At 38.0% G+C, this 24,076-nt stretch overlaps 1 protein-coding gene across 2 annotated transcripts in view; it reads left to right on the forward strand.

Annotated features, from left to right (window-relative positions):
- The window catches only part of CLIC4 (chloride intracellular channel 4), an 81,109-nt gene extending 60,382 nt beyond the window's left edge, over window positions 1-20,727 (forward strand). For both annotated transcript variants that reach the window (XM_060205560.1, XM_007522575.3), the window contains 3 exons: window positions 5,055-5,161; window positions 15,772-15,953; window positions 17,075-20,727. In XM_060205560.1, the coding sequence (XP_060061543.1) occupies window positions 5,055-5,161; window positions 15,772-15,953; window positions 17,075-17,239 (454 nt within the window). In that variant the 3' untranslated portion in view covers window positions 17,240-20,727. The remainder of the gene's footprint in view (window positions 1-5,054; window positions 5,162-15,771; window positions 15,954-17,074) is intronic.
- The last annotated feature ends 3,349 nt before the right edge of the window (window positions 20,728-24,076 follow it).

A 24,076-nucleotide genomic window follows, 5' to 3' on the forward strand; every position in this document is an offset into this window, starting at 1 on the left:
AATCTCTGCTTGGGGAGCCGGGCTGTAGTGCAGCCGGTTAAGCGCACGTGGTGCAAAGCACAAGGTTCGGTGTAAGGATCCCAGTTCGAGCCCCTGTCTCCCCACCTGCAGGGGAGTCACTTCACAGGCAGTGAAGCAGGTCTGCAGGTGTCTGTCTTTCTCCCTCTCTATCTTCCCCTCCTCTCTCCATTTCTGCCTGTCATATCCAACAATAATAACTACAACAATAAAACAATAAGGGCAACAAAAGAGAATAAATAAATAAAATAAAATAAAAAAAATAATCTCTGCTTAACTGCTATGTCCCCCTGCTCAAACTTAGCATTTCTAATAATGCTTTTGGGATAACAAGAACAATTTGCTTTTTTCTTTTCTTCTTTTAATTTATTAGTGATTTAATATTGATTTACAAAATTGTAAGTTAACAGGGGTATCATTCCACACTGTCCCTAACCCCAGAGTTGTGTGTCCTCATCTCTTTGCTTGGAAACTGTGGTAGCTCTCCCAACGTCACAGATATGGATGACAATTACTCCTATAACTATAAAGATTTGCCCTTTTTTTTTCCCTATGGTCCTGCCTTTTCTTCCTTTCTAAGTCACACCTACATCTATTACTATTTCCAAATGTCCTTCCTTTTTTCCTCTATCTCTTTCCTCTTCTTTTTGATGGAAACATTTCTCCCCTTCTGGGAGTGTGGACCAAAATTCTTTATGGGGTATAGAAGGTGGGAGTTTTGGCCTCTGTAATTGCTTCTCCACTGGACTTTGATGTTGGCAGGTCAGTCCACACCCCCAGCCTGTTTCTATCTTTCTTTAGTGAGGAAGGACTCTGGAGAGGTGAGGTTCTAGGACACATTGGTGAGGTCATCTGCCCAGGGAGTTCAGGATGGAATCATAGTAGCAACTGCAGCTTGACGGCATATTATTGGAGTTTGAAGGTTTACATCTCAGGCTTGGCATCTCTGGATGCAATCTGAAGCAAAGAGGCAGTGGCAGCATAATGTGGCATGATAGCCAAGAGCATTACTCAGCCCTGGCTTATGGTGGTGGGGGAATTGAACCTACGACCTGAGAGCCTCAGGCACAAGAGTATGTTTGCATAACCATTATGCCATTTCCTCCACTCCAGAGTGCTTTTTCTATGAGCATTTTTTGATTTATCACAGCAAATATATTATAGGCAGCTATGAACTCTAGATTCATTTAGAATTTTAAAAGAATTATAAATATGCATGAGAGAGGAGAAGAGAGAGTCAACATGAGAGAAAGACAAGCCTGAGCACCACTCCAGTATATGTAACACCAGGGATTAAACTGGGAACTCAGGCATGAAATTCTCATGTGCTACCAGTTGAGCCATTTCCCCAGCCCCAAGAGTTGTTTAGAATTTAAAGATTAGTGAAAAGCTTAAATTCAGGAACTTTTGTAGGCAACTATAGGTTTTAAAGGCATTTTCTATTTTTCTTAGGGGCAAGTATGTATACAGGCATGCATGTCTATATCTTACCTTGTTTTCTGGCCCTAAGCTTTTTTTTTTTTTTTTTTTTTCAAAAAATAAAAAAACACAGGGCCCAGGAGGTGACACTTGATGTTGAGAATAGTCCCAGGAGGTGCTGAACTTGAAAGCATGGGGTCCTGAGTTCTATCATTTGTCAGAGTGTTACTTTGGTTCTCTCCCTACCCACCCATCTCTATCTTGTGTTAATAAATAAATAAAATCTCTAAAAAGACCCAAAACACCACCACCAACAAAAAAATTCTAGCAGCCATATTAATAAGAACATGCTAGTTGTATTTCTTCATTCTTACCTGTTTATTAAAACAGGTTTCTATTTGTTTGTCATTATACATTTATGACTTAGTACAAAACCTGTCTCATAGTATTTTTAAAATGAATGAAAAATGTGTGAATTTGACCAGCAACATGCTCACCTGGATAGTGCCCTGCTTTGCCATATGTGTGACCCAGATTCCCCACTATACTGAGGGAAGCTTCTGTTCCTTCTCTCCTTCTCTCCTGCCTCTATTTGCAAAACTCAGCCCAAGGGTGGAGGTGGGGACAGAAAAAATAGAAAAATATGTGAATAATGAATATTTAATATGTAGTTGAGGAGATGAGGCCTGTCTCCCTAAAAGTTATTTTAAGAATTATGTAGTTTATATATATAAAAAAGTGGGTATAGCTAAATATTGGTTGGGGAAAGAAGATAAATTTTTGAAACTTAGCTAGAAGACACCAATGTGGGTGGGGATAGATAGCATAGTGGTTATGCAAAGAAACTTATGTCCGAGGCTCTGAAGTCCCAGGTTCAATCCCTCTCACCACCATAAGCCAGAGCTGAGCAGTGCTCTGGTGTTTCTCTCTGTCTTTCTCTCTCTGCATCTCTCTCAAAAATAAAATAAATAAAATAAAAACAATTTTAAAAAAGGACACTGATGTATTACAGAGGCATTTGTGTTCTTTGTACTACTTTTTGCTTGAAATGAGTCAATGAAAGTACTATATAACAAGCTGTGAAAACATTTAAACTGGAATCTGGCTGATTTCATAGCCAAGGAAAGTCCAGGAATGTTAAACTTGGAATTAACTTTCTCAGCTCAGGTAGGAAAAAAGAGTTAATGTTTTCTCTATTTAATAAAAAATACATAAAATAATTTAAAGCTTATAAATTGAGAGATATTAGATCACACGAGCATGTAGGCATTTACTATAACACTGTGTTTCTGGAAGATGTTTCTCTTCTGAATTTTTAAACAGGAAATGTTAAAAATAGAAGTATAAAAACTAATGTGAAACTGTCACTTGGAAATGAACCCAACCTTTCTGTTGTTGATAGGGGATCAAACCCAGGGTCTCATACATTCAGAGCATGTGCTTTACCACAGAGCTCATCCCCTGGTCTAACTTTATTCTAAAAATGCCTCATTTTTAAATTTAAAACAAACACTCTGACAGTATCCTAAAATACATGAATAGCTCTAAACAGTTCTGTGTAAGATTTTCCTCCCAAAGTACTACTGCGCACACATCCATTTCCCAGAGTAATTGTACAAGATCTTTAAACTGATGATCCCAAAAGAGATGCTAAGAGCCTAAATCCTTCTAGCCCTGACTCCCTGGTACTAATAAAAACTCTACTTCAGGGAAGAGTAAAGATTTGAGGTTTTTCACATATGTTTGCACTTTGAGGAAAAAATATATACTTTTTGTATTTGTTTGAGATTTTAACATAAAGGGCATACATTAATGTTTTTATTTAAGCTGTTAGATCACAAATACCTGTTTTTAAAGTAGAAAAACCACAACTGAACATTTGTTAGCAAAATTCCTGACATCTTGCTGTGTTGTTGCTGCTGTTGCTCAGTGTCACCCTCATAGTTTAATGTATGGAGAGTTTTGGAAAACTCTGAGCTAAGAACCTGAAGTGTATGTTTTGCCTCCTGCTGTTTTTCTCCTTATTTTGATACGGATAATCACAGTGCTTGACCAGCCTAGACTCTTTCTGGGGTCAGGGTTCTGGTGCTGCTGCATAAGGCTGGCTTCGTGAATGGCACTAGTGTCTGCTTGGCATTGCTAAGTGAGACTGCTCTGTAATTGCAGTGGGGCTAGTATAGCTGAGGAAGTGAGCTGCTCATTTTATTTGTGATTATGATGGCAACATGTCACTAATGTTGAACAATCCAGATAAAGTATTTTTTAAAATTATTCTTATTTATTTATTGGATAGAGATGGCCAGAAATTGAGAGGGAAGGGGGGGGTGATAGGGAGGAAGAGAGACAGATAGCTACAACACTGTTTCACCACTTGTGAACAAAGCTTCCCCCCTGCAGGTGGGGACCAGGGTCTCGAACCTGGCTCCTTATGCATTGTAACCTGTGCACTTAACAGGTGTGCCACCACCCAGCACCGATAAAGTGTTTTTGTTATCACAGAAAATTCACTTCAACTGTGCCACTCTAGACTTTTAAATCACTTTGAGGGGATGTTTATGGTCATGTTGGTTTACAGTGTTGTCACAAGGATAGTTTCACATCTCCCTAAGATGGGTGTCAGCACACCTCACCCATCACCCTCCTCCATCATACACCACTGAATCCCCCCCCAACCCCCTTTAGCCACCACCCACTACTCCCCACCCTTGCCATCACCCCTTTGACTCTCCAAATATGCTGCAAAAGACCATGGTCCATTCAGGCTTCATCCTGTATTATTCCTTGCTTTGTTTCTTGGGTCCTACTTATGAGTGAGATTATCTAGTGTTCACCCTCCTCCTTCTGGCCTATTTCACTTAACATAATTAAGTTCTCTTTTCTTTTTTAAAAATTTATTTGTTATGGGGGCCAGGCAGTGGCATACCCAGTTGAGAGCACTTTGAGTGCACTTATTCACCATGTGCAAGGAACTGGTTTTAAGCCCCCAACCCACCACCTGCAGGGGGGTGCTTCACAAGTGGTGAAGCAGGTCTACAGATTTCTCTGTTTCTCCTTTCCCCCTCTCAATTTCTCACTGCCCTATCAAATGAAAAGAAAGAAAGAAAGAAAGAAAAAAAAAAGGACAACAATTGCTGTCAGGAACAGTGGATTTGTAGTGCTGGCACCAAGCCCTGGCAATAACCTGAGTGGTAAGAATAAATATAATCATGCACATGTTCGTGTTCTCTCTCTCTCTGGCTTGCAAGTCCTGCACTTTGATGTGCTGAGCTATTCCTCTGCCTCTATAGAGGTTTCTTTCTTAGCACACTCATTGATTTGCACAACTCTCTAAGCAAGTGGATTGTTTCCCCAGCATTCTAACTTAGAAAATAGAGAAGTGTGGGCGCATATTGGTTTCCAAGAATATTAATGTGTGAGCAAAAACACAGCAGAACTTTGTTTCCTAAGGAAAAAAAATCTTAAAAATGTCACAGAAAACAGATGATGACATTTTTTAGAGTAATAACTGTTAAAAAATGCCTAGAAACAGTTAACACAGTGGTTTGTTGATTGAGAGGACTTATGCTAATTAATACTTCTTTGGAAGAACTATAATCTGTTATCACTTCTTTGTTTAGGTACTTAAAACTTTCACCAAAACACCCAGAGTCAAATACTGCTGGAATGGATATCTTTGCCAAATTCTCTGCATATATCAAGAATTCAAGGCCAGAAGCTAATGAAGGTAAAAAACTAAAACAAACAAACAAAATACCACATGGTTGAACTACCATTACAAAATAAACAAAAAACTCCACTCAGAACCCTGGTAGGTACATTGGAATCCAGACAGTCCCACTATTACTAGAAACTGACTTTTCAAAATTTATCAGAAATTTGATGATAAATCAGAATAAACCTTTAAATTACTACTTTTTGTGTTATGTAAACTGCTGTTTCAACCTAGTAGAACAGTACTCACATGTCAACATATAGTGAGTATGTGAGAGCATTAACAAAATTTTATATATATGTGTAACTTATTTTAGGACTGGAGAAATACCTTAGCAGCTAGGGTGCCTTTATTGCCTTGCATGAGACCCAGCTTCAAACCCTGCAAAACTTGGGAGATGTAGAGCAACATCAGTGTTGTGTTATCTCTGCCTGTATTAAAAAGTGGCCAGGAATGGTAATATCATGCGTTAGGCACAATGGGGGGTGGGGGGGGGGAGAGAAACGAATAGTATTGCTCTGGCATATGCTGTGCTGGGGACTGAACCCAGGGCCTCAGGCTTGCAAAGCATGTGCTTTACTGAGGTGCCCCCTTTGTGGCCTTGTGATAAAGTGTTACTGAATAAAGTTGTTTGCATATTTTTCTAAGATGTTACTATTGAGAGAGCTATGCGAGAATTAATGGTGCATTGAAAACAGTGAACTGGGGCCGAGTGGTGGTGCACCTGGTTGAGCGCACATGTTACAGTGCGCAAGGACCCAGGTTCGAGCCCCCAGTCCCCACTTGCAGGGGAAAGCTTCACAAGTGGTGAAGCAGTGCTGCAGGTGTCTCTCTCTCTATATCTATCCCTCCCTTCCCTCTCAATTTCTGACTGTCTCTATCCAGTAAATAAAGATAATAAAAAAATTAAAAAAAAAAGAGAACAGTGAACCGAGGAGCCAGATATTGGCACACCTGGTTGACTGCACATACTACTATGCACATAGGATTCAAGCTCCTAGTCTCCATCATATTTTATTTATTGTTGGATGCCAAAGACTTAAAATCCACCTCAGTAAATTTTTGTGCAAGGGAGAAAGCTTCGTGAGTGGTGAAGCAAACAGTACTGCAGGTCTCCCCCCCCATATCTCTCCCTCCCATCCCCCTCCCATCCCCTCCTTTCCTTTTCTCTGTCTCTTCTTTCCCTTTTGGTCTCTCTCTGTCCTATCAAATCAGCCTCAGTAAATTTTTGTGCTAATTACCTTAAAGAACAGTATTTGAAGCTGTATTTAGTCTCACCAGCCTTCAAATTTTCCCATACTCTAAAAGTGGAATTTTAGTTTCAAATCATATTTTTATAGTGAGAATTATTTAGATCGAACAGATGCAACTTCTTTTATTTATTAAAGGCTACCATCTAAACATGTCAACATGTAGAATGTGAAAAAATTAACAAAAAATAATATATATATATATATATATATATATATATATATATATATATAAAATTTATTTTAGGACTAGAGAAGTACCTTAGCAAGCAGGGTGCCTGAATTGCCTTGCATGAGACCCAGCTTCAAACCCTACTTTATAATGAAAGTATGAATTTCTGAAGAATCTATTTGGAAAGCAAATCTTATTCTCTGAGTTAGTGTCTTTTAAAGTATGCAGGATTATCATAGTTCCATTGTAAATATATTTTTTCTTTTTTTATTGTTGTAGTTATTATTGTTGTCATTGTTGTTGGACAGGACAGAGAGAAATGGAAAGAGGAGGGAAGACGGGGAGAGAAAGATAGACACCAGCAGACCTGCTTCACCACCTGTGAAGCGACTCTCCTGCAGGTGGGGAACCGGGGTCTTAAACTGGGATCTTTACATTGGTCCTTGCGCTTTGCACCACGTGTACTTAACCTGACTCCCGTAAAAAAAATTTTTTTTAAATCTTTATTTATTTGTTGGATAGAGACAGTTAGAAATTGAGAGGGAAGGGGGTGATAGAGAGGGAGAGAGTCAAAGAGACACCTGCAACACTGCTTCACCACTTGCAAAGCTTTCCCCCTGCAGGTGAGGTCAGGGGGTCCTTGCACACTGTAACGTGTGTTCAACCAGGTGCGCCACCACCTGCCCCCCCCCATTGTAAATATATTAAGCTGTTTAATTTTCTAAACTTCTATAGAGAAGGGAACTTTTTTTTTTTTGTAATTTTATTTATTTTCCCTTTTGTTGCCCTTTTTTTTTTGTAGTTATTATTGTTGTTGTTACTGATGTTGTCGTTGTTGGATAGGACAGAAAGAAATGGAGAGAGGAGGGAAGACAGAGAGGGAGAGAAAGACAGACACCTGCAGACCTGCTTCACCGCCTGTGAAGCGACTCCCCTGCAGGTGGGGAGCCCGGGGCTAGAACCGGGATCCTCACTCCCGCCGGTCCTTGCGCTTCACGCCACCTGCGCTTAACCTGCCGTGCTACCGCCCGGCTCCCGGGAACTTTTTTTTAATGAAGTTCATTTAATAAACTTTGTCTTAACTGTACCATTCAGTTATATCACTTTTTTTTCTCACTGGGATGCAAAGCATGTTCTCTTCTGTGTAAACAATAGAGAGAAAAATCCATATTTAATTAAATAGCAATGCACCCCCACCCCACCCTCCATAACTCTTATGGGGCTCTGAGAGTGGAGGAATCACATGGAACCTGAGCCAGTAAACCTAGTGGCAAAAATAAAATAAAAATCAACTCATGAAGACACTTAGGCACTGTAATTCATCATAGGTTTAAACTATTAGTAGCTTGGGTGGGATTCTTTTTGGGTGGAAGCTTATGGCAATAAATGACTAAGAAAACAATGGGAAAATGCTAGTCTAATGCTGGTTAAGCAGGAGCAAATACTTTTAAAAATACTTGCTGATTTCCTTATGTGACTTCATCAGGCAAATTTCCAGGTTAGTTAGGCTATTTTTAAAATTAAATTTAAAAACTGGAGTTTTTGTAATTTAGTATTGAATTCTAATTGTTTCTGGAATTAGCACTGTATGAAGTGTCTTTCTCTAGTGAAGAGAAAAACTTTAGTGCCCAAGCCTGGCTTACATTTATTAAATGTATTCCAGTAGCTGCCTTGGTTTGGGAGCAATTTTTAGTAATTGACTGATGTGTCTGTGTAAGCATTTTATTCACTAATTAAATTGGTACACTCCTCCTGTTCACAGACAATATCTTCTGTTTTGCCTTTCTTCCATACTGGTGGCTATTCTTTTATTAAATTATCTTTTATATCCAAATCTTTTGTTGTCCAATTTTCTGGACTCACTAGTTAAAATCATAATGTTTTTATTTCTTCCCATGGCTTTTGGTGGTTGAATTTATTTAGCCACTTGCCTTGAGGGGGCCAGATAAAATATCTTTCTTTGCTTTTAAAAAACAACTGCTTTGGGTGGGGGTGAGTTGGGTGTGGGGAGGATGAGGGGAAGGTGACTCATTTAAGTATAACTTTGTATTCTATTTTTTTCCTATCAATTCATTACTGTCTTAAGCCACCCACGCTTACTGTCCTTAGAGTGTTGTAACCAATAAAAACAAGCAAAATAATGGATTACAAAGACCATATTTTAGAAGGCTTTATGTTAAATTACCTATTGGCAAGTAAGATTTAAAGTTGCCCAGCAATTCGCCTCTACAGGGGCCTGCCACCGCTAGACTTCAGAAAAGTCCTCCAAATTACCTTGAGGGTTAATGGACCTCTCCCGTATTTTTATTACATGTCTTTCACCTGTTTAATATACTTAAAATACCTTACATAGGCTTAGGAAATTGGTGGGTTTCTCAAATTATAGACAATTTATGTGTAGATGGATCTGTCATTTTATATGTTAAATCAAGTAGTCAAGTCTTGGTATTTTTTACTGACCTATTAAATATTTTACAAAATCCAATATGTTTGGACAGTTTCAAAATCTGCTTCAAAGCTGGGGCTTAGATATCTACATGCTAATGTTGGACTAGCGAAAGAAACAGAAGGGCCAGTGCTTTGGGGTACCTAGGAGATAGTGTTGTAAGCAAGGCGCTGAGCATGAAGTTCTGAGTTCCATCCCAGCATCCCATGTGCCAGAATGATGCTCTGGTTCTCTCTGTCTCTTGTTAATAAATAAATAAAACACTAATAAAAATGGCCATAGTTTCTGAGATACAAAGTAAACAAAAATTTAAAGACTATAATGAAGGGAAGCACAGAAAGGTTGGTTATATGTTTTGGTGACATGTCCAACTTGATTGGGAGTAATTGTTTACTCTTTTGATTCATTAAAAGGAGAATGAAGGATTAATTCCTTTTTGTGAGGATGGGCTAGATATGTGTGACCTGTCCTAGTTCTCATAAGCTTTCTCAGTTTTGTATTTCATTAATTTATGAAGCTCCAAATGTAAATGATACATAAATTGTTAGTCTGTTGGCATTTTTTGTATTCTTAAGCAATCAGTGAATTTCAGTGATGAAAGCTGCTACTATGTGCTCTGAGGGATGTTTCATAATGTCCTGATTCCCATATTTAAGTGGAGGTAAAGAATTTAGAAATTTGATCAGTTCCTTTTTATTTAAGACTCTTTCTACCTCTTGCCTTTGACTTTATCTCTTTTCCCTTCCTGCTTCCCTACCTCTTCTCTCTGGAAAAATATTTTAAAATGAGAATGCTTGTTCATTATTGTAGTTATGAAACCACATTGTATATTTTACCATTGATTAAAGACTTATTTTATATGTGATAGAGAGGGTTTCACATAAGAGAGAAAGAAGTCACAGTACCACTTTGGTATATGAGGCACCAGGGATGAAATCAGAACTTTTGCTACATAAGTCCTATACTCTACCAGTTGAGTGAGACTTATTTAGTCTTTAAAAAAAAATTTTTTTTTAAAGAAACCATTTTTTACTATGTGCACTTAACTTGGTAACTCAGTGAGCCACTGCCTGCCTAAAACCAATTTTTAATTTGTGATTATTAGTTGGTTACGAGATTGTAAGATTATAGGGTATAGTTCCACATTGCACCCACCACCAAAGTTCTGTTTCCCTACCTGCCCACCTCCCAAAGATAATGACTGTAATTCTCACAAAGTCTTAGAAATTGTTTGCTTCTCTCTCTCTCTCTCTGTGATTTTTAAAATATTTATTTATTCTCTTTTGTTGCCCTTGTTGTTTTTTATTATTGTAGTTATTATTGTTGTTGTTATTGATGTTGTCGTTGTTGGATAGGACAAGAGAAATGGAGAGAGGAGGAGAAGACAGAGGGGGAGAGAAAGATAGATACCTGCAGATCTGCTTCACCACTTGTGAAGTGACTCCCCTGCAGGTGGGGGAGCCAGGGACTCGAACCGGCATCCTTTCGCTGGTCCTTGTGCTTTGCATCATGTGCACTTAACCCACTGCACTACTGCCCAACTCCCTCTCTCTGTGATTTTTAACCATACTATTTTCTGTCCTCATTGGAGCTTCACTGTTCCCGAGTGGTATTTTTGGATAGCAAGAGAGAAATAAGGTAGGGTAGGGGAGTGGGGAGATACCACAGCACTGAAATTTCCTCCAGTGTGATGGGGCAAGGCTAGAACCTGATTTGTGCACATAGCAAAGTAGATGCACTATCTAGATGAACTGTTTTACTGGCCCTTTATCAAATTTCAAAAACCATTTATTTATTCACTTATTTTCGAGACAGAAACTGAGACATATAGAAGGAGAGAGAGAGATACAGAGAGAGAGACCTACAGCACTGCTTCACTGCTCGTGAAGTTTTCCCCTGCAGGTGGGGACTGGGAGCTTGATCCCAGGTCTTTGTGTATGCTCTGCTGAGTGTGCCACTGCCCAGCTCCCTAGCCCTTCATCATTTTTAAACTCATCACCTCTCTCCATTTTCCACTGATGTGTCTATTCCCTGACATATTGTTTGATTGATTGCCACCAGGGTAATCACTGAGGCTCAGTGCCTGCACTAGGAATCTACTACTCTTGGCAACCCCTTTTTTCTTTTTCTTTCTATTTATTTTATTAGGTAAGACAGAGAGAACTAGAGTGGGGGAGATAGAAGAGGGAGAGAGAAAGATACCTGTAGACCTGCTTCACGACCCCCCCATGGGGATTGAGGGCTTGAACCCAGGTTCTTGCACATAATAAATAATATATGTGCTTAACTGGGTGAGCCACTACCTGGCCACCCCCACCACCCTGTTTTTAAAAGTTGACTCTAGGGCTAAGGAGATAAGTCATGCTGTTAGAGTATAGAATTTGCATCCTGAGACCCCCTGGGCCACAGGTTCAGTCTCAGCACCATCTTGAGCAGTGCTTGGGTTTCTATATTTTGTCTCATAAACAAGTAAGTAAAGAGGCTGTGTAAAATTATCCTTTATTAAAACTAGATTAACTTTAAATTGTATTTTTATTCAATTGAAAGAACTCATAATTTTTGTTTCCTTCATTGTTATGTTTCTTTTTTATTTATTTTTGTTTAAACTATTTATTTCAATTGGTTAATTACTTTTTAATTTTATTTATAAAAAGGAAACACAGACAAAACCATAGGATAAGAGGGGTACAACTCCACACAATTCCCACCACTAGAACTCCATATCCCATCCTCTCCCCCGATAGCCTTCCCATTCTTTAACCCTCTGGGAGTATGGACCCAAGGTCATTGTGGGGGTTATTGCTGGGGCTCGGTGCCTGCACTATGAATCCACTGCTCCTGGAGCCTATTTTTTTCCCTTTTGTTGCCCTTGTTGTTTATCTTTGTTGTTATTACTCATGTCGTTGTTGGATAGGACAGAGAGAAATCGAGAAAATTGAGAGAGGATGGGAAGACAAAGAGGGGGAGAGAAAGACAGACACTTGCAGACTTGCTTCACCACCCATGAAGCGACCCCCCTGCAGGTGGGGAGCTGGGGGCTTCAGCTGGGATCCTTACGCCGTGTGCTTTGCACCATGTGCGCTTAACCCACTGCACTATCGTCCTTGTTTTTGTGTTTCTGCAACAAATGTGGTATTTTGAATTTTTTTCTCTTGAATCTGCTGGGGCAAATTCAACAAATAATCGAGTAATGCGTGCTTATTGGAAAAGCTTAAAGTATATAGAAAAGGTATAAAGTGTATAGAAATAAATGTGATGAAATCTCAGGCAGAGGGTAGATAGCATAATGGTATGCAAAGAGACTCTTATGCCTGAGGCTCCAGGTCTAATCCCCTGCACCACCATAAGCCAGAGCTGAACAGTGAGTGCTCTGGTAAAAGAAAAAAGAAGCAATGAAATTTCAACTCTTCTTAATCATGTCATAAACCTCGTTGTTAATAGTATTTATCTTTTTACAATGTAAGCTTGCAAATAATACACATAGATGTGTATTTGTATATTTATTCACATTCTACAGTTGTCTTTTATGTGGTAGAAACCCTTCTTAATATTCTGTGAATTTTTATTTATTTATGTTGATATATATGATACACCTAGATTATACCTAGGTTGAGGTCTTTTTTTTTTCCTTTTTAGTTATAACAATGCTGCCAGTGGATATGTTTATGCTGCTAGATTTGAATAGGTTGAAACAGGTTTATGCATTTAAAATTTTTGTCTGTTTTGCCAACTTATTTTCTAGAAGCGGACATTAATTTACTCCCATGAATGTGAAAATAATGTTTCCCTACAGTTCTGACATGGTTTATGCATATGTGCTCTCTGAGCAACAAAAGCTGGTGTTCTGATACTCTATTTATTAAGGAGGGAGGGGAGAAGAGAAGAGAAAGGGGGAGGGAAGAGTGGAAAAAGGGAGGGGGGAGAGAGAGAGAGAGAGGAAAGGAAGGGAAAGGGAAGGAAAGGGAAGGAAAGGAACGCCAGAACATCGATCTGGCAATAGATTATACTGGCACTCCAGCAGAACCTTGCATTTTAAGTTCACTCTACCACCACCCAAGCCATACTACTTTTATTTTTAGTTTTACACTGATTGTATAGCCTCTATTGTACTTTTGTTTTTGAGAGCTTTTGAAATTTCTTTTTTAGAAATTCCAGCAGTACAGGGTAGTTAGTTCCTAATTATCAAAGACAAAACACTTTTTCTGATGGTCTGCTACTGCCTCCTAGTGGTTAGTCCTGACATTTTATTTTAACCAACTCTAAAATCTGATTTGTCTTCAAAAATATATTATGTTTTTTGAATGATATTCTTTAGTGCTACTTAATACCTTTGTTTTGTTGATTGTTCCTTTAAAAAATTTCTTTATTGGAGGATAAATGGTTTGCAGTCAACAGTAAAATATAATAGTTTGTACATGTGTAACATTTCCCAGTTTTCCATTCAACCCCCTCTAGGTCCTCCTCTGCCATCATATTCCAGGACCTGAATTACCCCCCCCCCCCAAATCTTTGGTGCAATACACCAACTCCACTCCAAGTTCTGATCTGTGTTTTCCCTTCTGATCTTGTTTTCAGCTGTCTATCTTATATTCACCCTTCTTTTTCTTTAATTTAATTTAATTTATTCCCTTTTGTTGCCCTTGTTTATTATTGTAGTTATTGTTGTTGATGCCATCATTGTTGGATAGGACAGAGAGAAATGGAGAGAGGAGGGGAAGGGAAAGATAGACACCTGCACACTTGCTTCACCGCCTGTGAAGCAACTCCCCTGCAGGTGGGGAGCCGGGGCTCGAACCAGGATCCTTATGCCAGTCCTTACGCTTTGGGCCACATGTGCTTAACCCATTGTGCTACCGCCTGACTCCCCACCCTTCTTTTTCTGACTTATCTCACTCCAACATGGGGTGAACAAGGTGAATTCACCATTCCCGAACTGCCCCTGCGGCTACAGACAGACTATGACCCACATAGTCAGTGACTGCCACCTCTCCAGATTTAAAGGAGGTCTCGAAACTTTACATCAGGCTCAACCTGATACTGTTGACTGGCTACGGAAGAAGGGCAAACGCTAGAAGAAGAAGAATTAGCTGAGTAGTATTCCATTGTGTATCTAGACCACAACTTGCTCAGCCACTCATCTGTTGTTGAACACGTGGGTTGTTTCCAGGTTTTGGCTATTACAAATTGTGCTGCTATGAACATAGGTATACACAAATCTTTTTGGATGGCTGTGTTTGTTCCCTTAGGGTATATCCCCAGGAGAGGAATTGTAGGGTCATTGGGTAGGTCCACTTCTAGCCTTGTGAGAGTTCTCCAGACTGTTCTCCACAGGAGTTGGACCAATTGACATTCCCACCAGCAGTGCAGGAAGGTTCCTTTGTCCCCACAACCTCTTCAGCATTTGTTGCTGCTACCTGTTCTTATGTGTGACATTGTCACAGGAGTGAGGTGGTATCTCATTGTTGTCTGTATTTGCATTTCTCTGACTATTAATGATTTAGAGCATTTTTTCATGTTTGTTTGCTTTTGGTTGGCCCTTTTTTAACATAAAAATTGTATCAGACTAATTATTTGGCTATTCTTTGATTCATTGTACCCCCCTTTCTGGCATTTTTAAAAAAGGGTTGTTAATTTTATTTGATAGGTCAGAAATTTAGAGGGAAGGGAAAGGCAGAGAAGGAGAAAGAAAGACAACTGTAGCACTGCTTCACTGTTCAGGAAGCTTCCTTCCTGCAAGTGAGGATTGGGGACTTGAACCCACATCCTTGCACAGGGCTATATGAGTGCTCAGCCAGGTGCACCACTGCCCAGTCTCTTTTCTGACATTCTCAACTGACTGAAAAATTATTAAAATAATCTTCATTGTAGATGTTTTGCTAAGTTTAGTACATCCAGAGTAGTAATTGTAATTATTTGCTAGCTTCTTAGTTTTAGTCAGTGACTTACAGTTAGGATTATAAAGCTTTGTATGCTGTAAACCTTGTAAGCTAAGAGTTTTTATTTGTCATTTCTTTTTTTAAAAATTAATTTATTTTGGATAAAGATAGAGAAATTGAGATGAAAGGAAGAAATAGAGAGGGAGAGATACCTGCAGTCCTGCTTCACCACTTGTGAAGCTTCTCCCCTGCAGGTGGGGACCACGGGCTTGAACACTCTGTCCTTGTGCACTCTGCTAAGTGTGCCAACACCTGGCTCCCTGATTTTTTTCTGTTGGATTATGCTGAGCAGGTTGAAAACTACAGGTTTGTTTCAGTTTGTCATATATTCAACTATCATTTGAGACCTTATGATGATATTTTCTTCCTCAGGAGTAATAATTCTGCTCATTGTGATTTGAAACTATCATGCTTGTTTTTTGTATTTATTTTGTCTCTTTTCCATTCCATGTCAATATGCTCAGGAGAGTAGGAACCTTAGCTGTCTTGCTCTTCAGTGCTTTGTGTCAGAATAAACATTTGATAAACAGCACTGGCTAAAAGAGTGGTGCTGGGGCCAGGTGCTGGCGCACCTGGTTGGGCACACATGTTGTAATCAATTCTCAAGGACCCAGGTTCAAGCTGCCAGTCCCCACCTGCAGGGGGAAAGCTTTACAAGTGCTAAAGCAAGGCTGCAAGTGTCTCTCTGTCTCTCTCCCTTCTCTGTCATCCACTTCCCTCTCGATTTCTGGCTGTCTCAATCCAATAAAGAAATAAAGATTAAAAAATTAAATAAAAAAGTAGTGCTTCTACTAACAATATCTCCATCTTTCTTTCAGCATTGGAAAGGGGTCTCTTGAAAACACTCCAGAAACTGGATGAATATCTGAATTCTCCCCTTCCTGATGAAATTGATGAGAACAGCATGGAAGACATAAAGTTTTCTACACGTAAATTTCTGGATGGCAATGAAATGACATTAGCTGATTGCAACCTGCTGCCCAAACTGCACATTGTCAAGGTAGGCCTGTAGAATGCAGTGTCACATTGCCATTTAGACCTTATGTTTGAGGTAGCAGATATTTTCTACATAAAAATTTTCTAATCTTCTGACGTGACTAGGGCCTTTCCCCACCAAATGGTATAACTTAATTTCAGTTAGGCAATAGTGGTAATATGCTAGAGTTAATTAAATTGAAACAAAAAAATTTTTTAAAAAATTTATTTATTTTAACATAAGAAAGAAAGGGAGAGGGAAAGGGAGTGAGGAATGGAAGAACATCAATGCTTAGGGTCAAACTTGGGGCCTCATACTTTCAAGTGCAGCATTTTACCCACTGAACCAACTCCCAGGCTGTGGAAAAAAAATAATAATGTCTCAAGATTGAAGCATATGAAAAAGAGGAACACATTTTCCCTTTTTTTTCATTTAATAACATAAAAATTCAGATATGTAATAGGTAATTTTGGATTAATGTTTGCTGTACTCACTTAGTGTCAAATTTTATTTTGTTACTGACTTTCTCTATTGAAGGTAAGATATATTGATTGAGCACTGACTCTATAAGTCATGATTAAATAGAATAGTAGTAACATCAGTTGTGCAGTAAAAATAGAAGTCAAGAAAAACAAATCTAAAAGTCAGTTCTTTAAAAAAAACATTTATTCTGTGTTGTTGTTCGTCATTGTTAGGCCTTTGCCACCCCAAGCTGACTTTCCAGACAGAAAGACAGAGACAAAGCAGTATGTTCATCTAGGGTTATGGAGATAAATCTGCAGTTTAAATAGCGAACTTTCCAGCCAGAGGCTTAGAGGTCCCAGATTTGATCCCTGGCACCACCATAAACCAGAACCGAACATACAAACAAAACAAAACAGAACACCAAGTAAAGTGCTCATCTAGTGATTGTACCTGACTGTCTTTGGCTCACCAAGGCTTGTGTTTGTGCTCTGGTGTAGTTTTCAGTTCTTGTCATTATTATTAAAACTCCAATTAGAATGAAGGTAATGGATACCTTTTCAAGATATAAACAGTTTTCAAAGATCCACAGAATTAGTAATCTTTCCGAAAATTAGAGTTTGGTTTGGTTTATAAGACATAGACAATAAATGCTAACTTTTTATTTATTTATTTTATTTCAGGTGGTGACCAAAAAATACCGCAACTTTGATATTCCAAAAGGAATGACTGGCATCTGGAGATACTTAACTAATGCTTATAGTAGGGATGAGTTCACCAATACCTGTCCCAGTGATAAGGAGGTTGAAATAGCATATAGTGATGTAGCCAAAAGACTTACCAAGTAAAACAGCATTTTACCAAGTAAAACAGCATTTGTGAGAGAGATGTCTTCTCATCTTCCCTTAAGAAAATGCTTTTCCTAACAGACTGCTTCTCTTCCTATAAAGTAGAAATTTCATTTTGCATGAACATGCAGTTATTTCATGATTAAGATAAAGGATAGACAAAGTATAGTAGCCATCTTTAAATATACACTCCTAAGCAGTATTATTTAAACAGTTTTCACCCTAACTACCTGACCTGTCCACCTGACCTGGCCTGCTCTCCTCTGGTTTGGAGACACTCCATCACAGACTTTACATGGTAGATGTAGCTCGCTGTCTCTCTGGAGCTCTCACTACTGTGTCCTGAATATTCACTGTGTATAGATGGCAGAACTGTTGAGGTGCAATGTTTAACTGTAAACTGTTAAAATAGTGCCCATGACCTTGTCAGTCAGCCCCAAACAGGTGCATAATGCATGGTACAAAGACTATTTATGTATTTTTGGATTTTTATACTATTTACTAATTGTATGGGAAAGGATTGCTACTGTATCAAAACATTGTTTCAAGTTTGTCTATCCTGCATATGTCCTAAAGGAAGTCACTACCAGAGAAGAGAACCTTCTACAGACAGTCACTATAGAGTCTGCATTCTCACTTTGTACATGGATTTTTTACTTTTGCCTGAAAGCATTTATCCTTCATACTAGTCATAACATCTGGCACTATGTAGAAGCTGAAAGCTTAAAGGAAGGAGTGATATTCTCAAGCATTTATCTGTATAAGAAGTCAATGGGCACTTGACATGCTCTGTCTAAATGTGTTGTTTTGTTATATGTATTTTGCCCAGTGCCATTCATCTGGAACATAATTGCTTTATTTTGAAAAAGCTACTTTTACGTAAGCATTGACTTTACTCTTTGCAGATTTCTTGATGAACACTACATATGCTGATATTTAGTTGACATAGCTGTAACAGTATAATAATTAGTAGTGTAAAAATTAACACAGTAATTAACCCAAGGAAGGTAATGTGGGTTTTTCAAGATATCGGGTAGACTTCTGTTTCTTAAGCCAGTTTCTTAAGTCAATTTATTGGATAATCCAAAGGATGCAAATCCATCTTAGCATGGAAACATCACAAATAAACAGATAATTAGCTTGCCCATCTTGACCTGATTCACTATTAGGCCTTTAGTAGAGGACTGCTTATTCTATTTGGACTAAATTATAGTTGTTATGATGATTAGATACTTAGGGTTTTGCCTAATCTCAGTCACGTACTTCCTTCAGTTAAGTTTGTTGCCACACTGAGGAATAAATAGTACTCTGCATGTTTGTTTTTAAATTGAAGTCCTAAACCAGGAATTATCTGTATTCTAACAAGGTAGGACGAACTTGGTGAAAATAAGAGTTTGCTATATATTTATTAATTTTGTTTTAAATGGATTTTCTAAATAATACTCCAGAGACTGTGACTGTGTCTATGACACATCTTTGGTAATTTTATATACCTAACATGTTTTTAAGAAGTTCTCATTAACTGGATTTTGAATTTTAAATATATTGCTTTAAAATAGTAAAATTTTCCCTCTTTGATGTCCTACCACTTAGTAAGCACTGGCTTTATGAAAGCAGCAGTCTGCTTTCTCTCTCTCTCTCTCTCTCTCTCTCTCTCCCTTTCTCTCTCTCTCTCTCTCTCTCTCTCTCTCTCTCTCTCTCTCTCTCTCTCCTTTAACCTATCTGCAATTATCTGGATCTTAGAAAGACAAGCAAAGCTCAACATTGTATCCATTTGGCTCAGGGAGATTTCTTTGCCCTACTTTCTTATAACTCCTTACTGCTTATCAAAAGTTTGGGCCCTTACTTTTTTGTAATTGAATACTGGATGATGACTTATCTGTTTCCAGGAAGAAGCATGATCAGGTTATCTATTGAGAAATCTTATAGTAATAGCTTCAGTTAGTAAAAATGTCACATCTACACCAGTAACATAGACAACCATGTTACATTTCACCTGCCTTTAAAATGATGGCAGTGTGGCATGCAGAAGTTACTGAACCTTGCCTCAGAGTATGAACAGAGTATGTTTATAAGTACGAAGAAAATTCGAAAGAAGTGAATAGTGGACTGAGTGGTGCAAAATAGAGGGCTAGTGAGGAAAGCTCCGTTCCTCAAGATAAAGTGATGAAATATAGTCTGAAAACTCATTGTAAACTATTTCCCTTTGGATGTTTATTTTCTATATTGTTTTAAAAATTACTACATGACTACATATGGTTATCTCCATGGATATCCAAAAAGGGCAGTTTATCAGTTATTATTTTGACAAAAGCAGAGCTATTTTTCTTTGTGGAAAGTCACATTACCAGGGAATTCAATCAGATGAATTAGAGATTGGCAAGTGGACAGATGCTAGTAAAAGGAACACACAATGTGTGTTCTAGAACACACATTACCCCACCTTACATTTGTGGGAAGACCATACATAGCTTAATATCTTGGAAGACTTGGGGCATAAAAAAATTTAAGGCAGTTTATATAGTGTTATGCCTAATCTCAGTCATTTGCATGTTGATGGGATTGATATAATGGAAGTCATCTAATAGTATTTCTACAACTACTGAATCATTTACCCCACCCTCTGATTCCACTTGAATAAGACTGGGGTCTGGATGGAAGCTCTCACTAGTTTCTAAGGGGTTTTGAGAAATTTTTGTATTACCAGTTGGAAAACTCTACTACTATTTTGAGTTAGTATTAAAACTTTTTTTTTTAATATAGACACAGATTTTCTGTACATTCTGTCATCTTACCAAATGATTGTTTAATTTAGTGGCAAAATTCATATAAGATTTTATTTCTTGGAAACTTTGACATAGTATATCTTAAACATTTGAGCAATCTGTATACAGTTTAGATATCTGATGTTTATACAATTTAGATTTCTGACATTTATGCTTACACTACATTGATTGACTTTAGAATTTAGGAATGTTTACTCTGTTGAGTTTTGAATCTCTTCAGAGTTGCATGTTGATAGCTTTTATTTCTGTGCATTTAAAGTATCCATTTAAAAATAACAAAGTAAAAATTGAGCAGAAATGGAAATGTATTTTTTCATGAACATTTTGATACACATTTCATCAAGTTTGATTAACCAATGTCTTACACTGGCTCTAATTATCATTTAAAGAGAGAGAAGCATTCATTACTATGTGGTCTTTTTACATGCCTTGCTTTATACATGATCAAAGTTGGGACCATCAGAATTACATTTTTATCCTGGAAAAGTATTTTGACTCAAGTCATAATGTTGAACAGGTTTGGAGTATTTAGAATTATTTGAAAAGGCAAATGGAAGCTTGTTATAGAATGCTTGTATTTTCTTTTCTCTCTCTGGACCTGGTTTATTGCTGGCAGCTATTGTATTAAAAATAAAGTATATTTTCACTATCATAGAAGGTTCATATTTACTCCCTCAAAAATAAACAGCAGCTTGGATACTCTTTTTTTTTTTTTCTATGAGTAAGTGATTTAGCACACTGTATTAAAGAAGAGAAACCAGTAAGTAAAATATCTCAGGTGAATAAAACAGTTGCTAAAAACTTTCATGATGCTTATTTTAGCAAAATATGATCAGTTTAGAAAACTGATGTGTGCCTACCAAAAACCTACAGCAAATTTTACTTGTAAAATATGAAATAAGCCCTCCTATTAAGGTCAGGAATAAGACAGGATTACTGCCTACCCTAGTCCAGATACTTCCCACAGCTACTTTACTAAAGGCATCCTAGTCAGTGCAGTAACACCAGTAAAAGCAATAGGTATGAAACAAACAGTGACCAAAAAGCGCACCCCCCACCCATAATCCCTAAACATTTGAAAAATCTAAAAGTAGTAGCCTGGGTGGTGGCACACTCAGTAAAAACATTCCACATTTGCAGAGGAAGAACTTAATGAGTGGTGAAGCAGTGAGGTAGCTGTCTGTGTCTTCTCCCTTTAAAAAAAAAAAAAGCCACTGGGAGCAGTGAAGTTGCACAGGCACTGAGTCCCAGCAACAACCCTGATTGAAGAAAGAAAAAAATTTTAAAGTAGCCTATTATTATAGATAAGAACTTTTAGCTGAGTTAGCAGATATAAAATTGAACTATGTCTATTATTAACCACGTTAAAATTAATATTTCTGTAGGAAAACAGGGTGACTAGAGAAAATGGATGGGAAGTTATCAGTGTATACATTAAGCTTTTAGTGACTATAAGTTATATAAAATCAAATCTAGTAGAGAATATGGAATGCCTTCATAGAGAAAATTACAAATAACATCAAAGAACTTAATAGAAAATCTCACTGGATAAGTATGTTCCTGGATGAAGAACTCAAAAGGCTAAGAATTTCAGTTCTGGAAAAAAGAATTGCAGTTCTATCAAGTAATTTTTAAATTCAATAGATTTTCTAATTAAGTCTCTAATATTTTGAAACTAGGTAAATGGATTTTTAGAAAATCATATGAGAGTTATGTCTCCAAATAGCCAACATACCTCTGTGGGGTGGGATTGGAAAGGAAGAAAGAGATTTGCCTAAGAAGACAGACTTGTGGAAAGCTTGCAGATATTGATGGGTGAGACATAGTAGATCCCAATAATACAACAACCCAGGTGCAACTACCAGGAAAAAAAAAAAAAACTTGGAATACCATGTTTAAGTGAAAATGGATTAAACGCAGGAGATTCAGAGGAGGTCTTTCTGAGGTAAACATCTGCCCCCATTTTTCTTTTGCTGAGAACTGGGTTTGGCACATGCAGGCAGCATGGGGAATTGCCCACAAACGTCAATGTGAACACGTAACCCTAAAATCTTATTTAGGTTTTCTAAAATGTATTTTAGTGATTTACAGGGATATAACAGGTATACTACCACACCTCTCCTGCCATCAAAGTTCTGTGTCCTGCCCTTCTAATGATCACCACCATAGTTTTCTCGAGGTCAAAGTTATGGGTTCAATATATATATTTCAAGTTCATGTGTTGTCCTTCCTTTTTCCTCTTCCCTCTCAGTCTTGTTATTTTGTAAACCACTGTTAAATCGCTAATACATACCACACCCTCTTGTCTGTAAGGCACCTGAGGGGGAAAAAAAATTTTTTTTTAATCTTACGTAACATTGCTAAGATTTAGTAATGTGCTTGGCGTGCTACAAATTAAGCCCTGACATTAAAAAAGAGTGAAATCTCCAACAAGCACAATACCTAACAAACAGACCAATTTTCTGTAGATGAGCCTAGCTGAAACAGCAACATAGCGGTTGCAACCCACCATCCTGGTTGCCTGCAAGTAGGAACGGGAATTGACTGAACATGCATGAGGAAACTTTTGGGGATTATGGGACTACTCAAAATATGGATTGTAGGTAAAGTATGTATATAATATTGTGTATAAGAATGATGACAATCCACTGTAAAAATTATTAAGGATTTGAGTAGACTTTTTCTTTATAAAGAAGATCTACAAATGACCAATAAAAACAAGATGCTTAATTGTAGGGAAATGCAAATCAAAACCACACCCTAAAATAGCTAATGTCAGGATAACAGACACTTGTTAGCAATGATGTGGAGAGATTAGAATTCTAATATAGTGAGAATGTAAAGCGACAGCCTCTCAGGTAAGGAGTTCGGCAGTTCCTCAAAAAAGTTAAATGTTAAGCTACAATGTGACCTAGCATTTCTACTACATTTATAATCGAGCACTGAAAACTTAGCATTCACACATCTTCTACATGAGTGTCCATTGTACACTGCATCACTTTTTCCTGTCAATATCATTACATAGACCATAATGGTCTATGTATGTATTAGGCTGTACCGTCTATGTCTAAGTTCATTCTCATTACTCATAATAGTCAAAACATGAAACCAACCCAAATAGCCATCATCTGATGAATGAATAATACATGACACACTTGTATAATGGGGTACTACTTAGTCATAATAGGCAGTGAGCTACAGTTGTGATTTAAGAAAAGCATTATTAGGTGATTATGCCATTGTGTGAATGTCATGGAGTGTAACCACACGAACCTCCATGGGACATTCTCACACACACCTAGGCTATAAATAGTCCTGTTGGGACCACCCTTAGATATGTGGCCCAGGCCCAACTGAGCAATACAGAGCTATACTGACAAGTGCTACAACCTACATAAACCTCAAAAACATGTTTAGTGAAAGAAGCAAGGGTCACTGGATTCACATATATGAAATGTGCAGAACAAATCTATGGGGACATAGTAGGTAGTAGCTGCCAGAAGTTAGGAAAAGGGAGAATGGGGAGTGGCAGCTACTGAACATGGAGTTTCTTTTCAGAATGATGAAATGTCTTGGAATTAGGTAGTAGGGATGGTTGTACAACTTTGTGAGTATACTAAAAATCACCAAATCTCTGTTTTAAAGGGGTGAACTTTATGGTATATAAATTATATCTCATATTTTACTAATTGCAAAGGGGCAGTTGCTAAAGTTTTGGATAATCATAATGTCGGTTATTGCAAAGTTAGTGGTGTGCATTTCCTTTGTGTTTGAATTAAGGTTCAGTTTAAAAGTCAACTAAAATATATTCTTAAAGAGAAAATAGAATAGTTCAAATTTAAAGTTAAAAAACTCTGTTCCAGGGATGGGGCGGTAGCTTAGCGGGTTAAGCGCACATGGCGCAAAGCCCAGATCCCGGTTTGAGCCCCAGGCTCTCCACCTGCAGGGGAGTCGCTTCACAGGCGGTGAAGCAGGTCTGCAGGTGTCTATCCTTCTCTCTCCCTCTCTGTCTTCCCCTCTCTCCATTTCTCTCTGTCCTATCTAACAACAA

This window comes from Erinaceus europaeus, chromosome 13 (assembly GCF_950295315.1).
Source record: "Erinaceus europaeus chromosome 13, mEriEur2.1, whole genome shotgun sequence".
Classification (NCBI taxonomy): Eukaryota; Metazoa; Chordata; class Mammalia; order Eulipotyphla; family Erinaceidae; genus Erinaceus; species Erinaceus europaeus.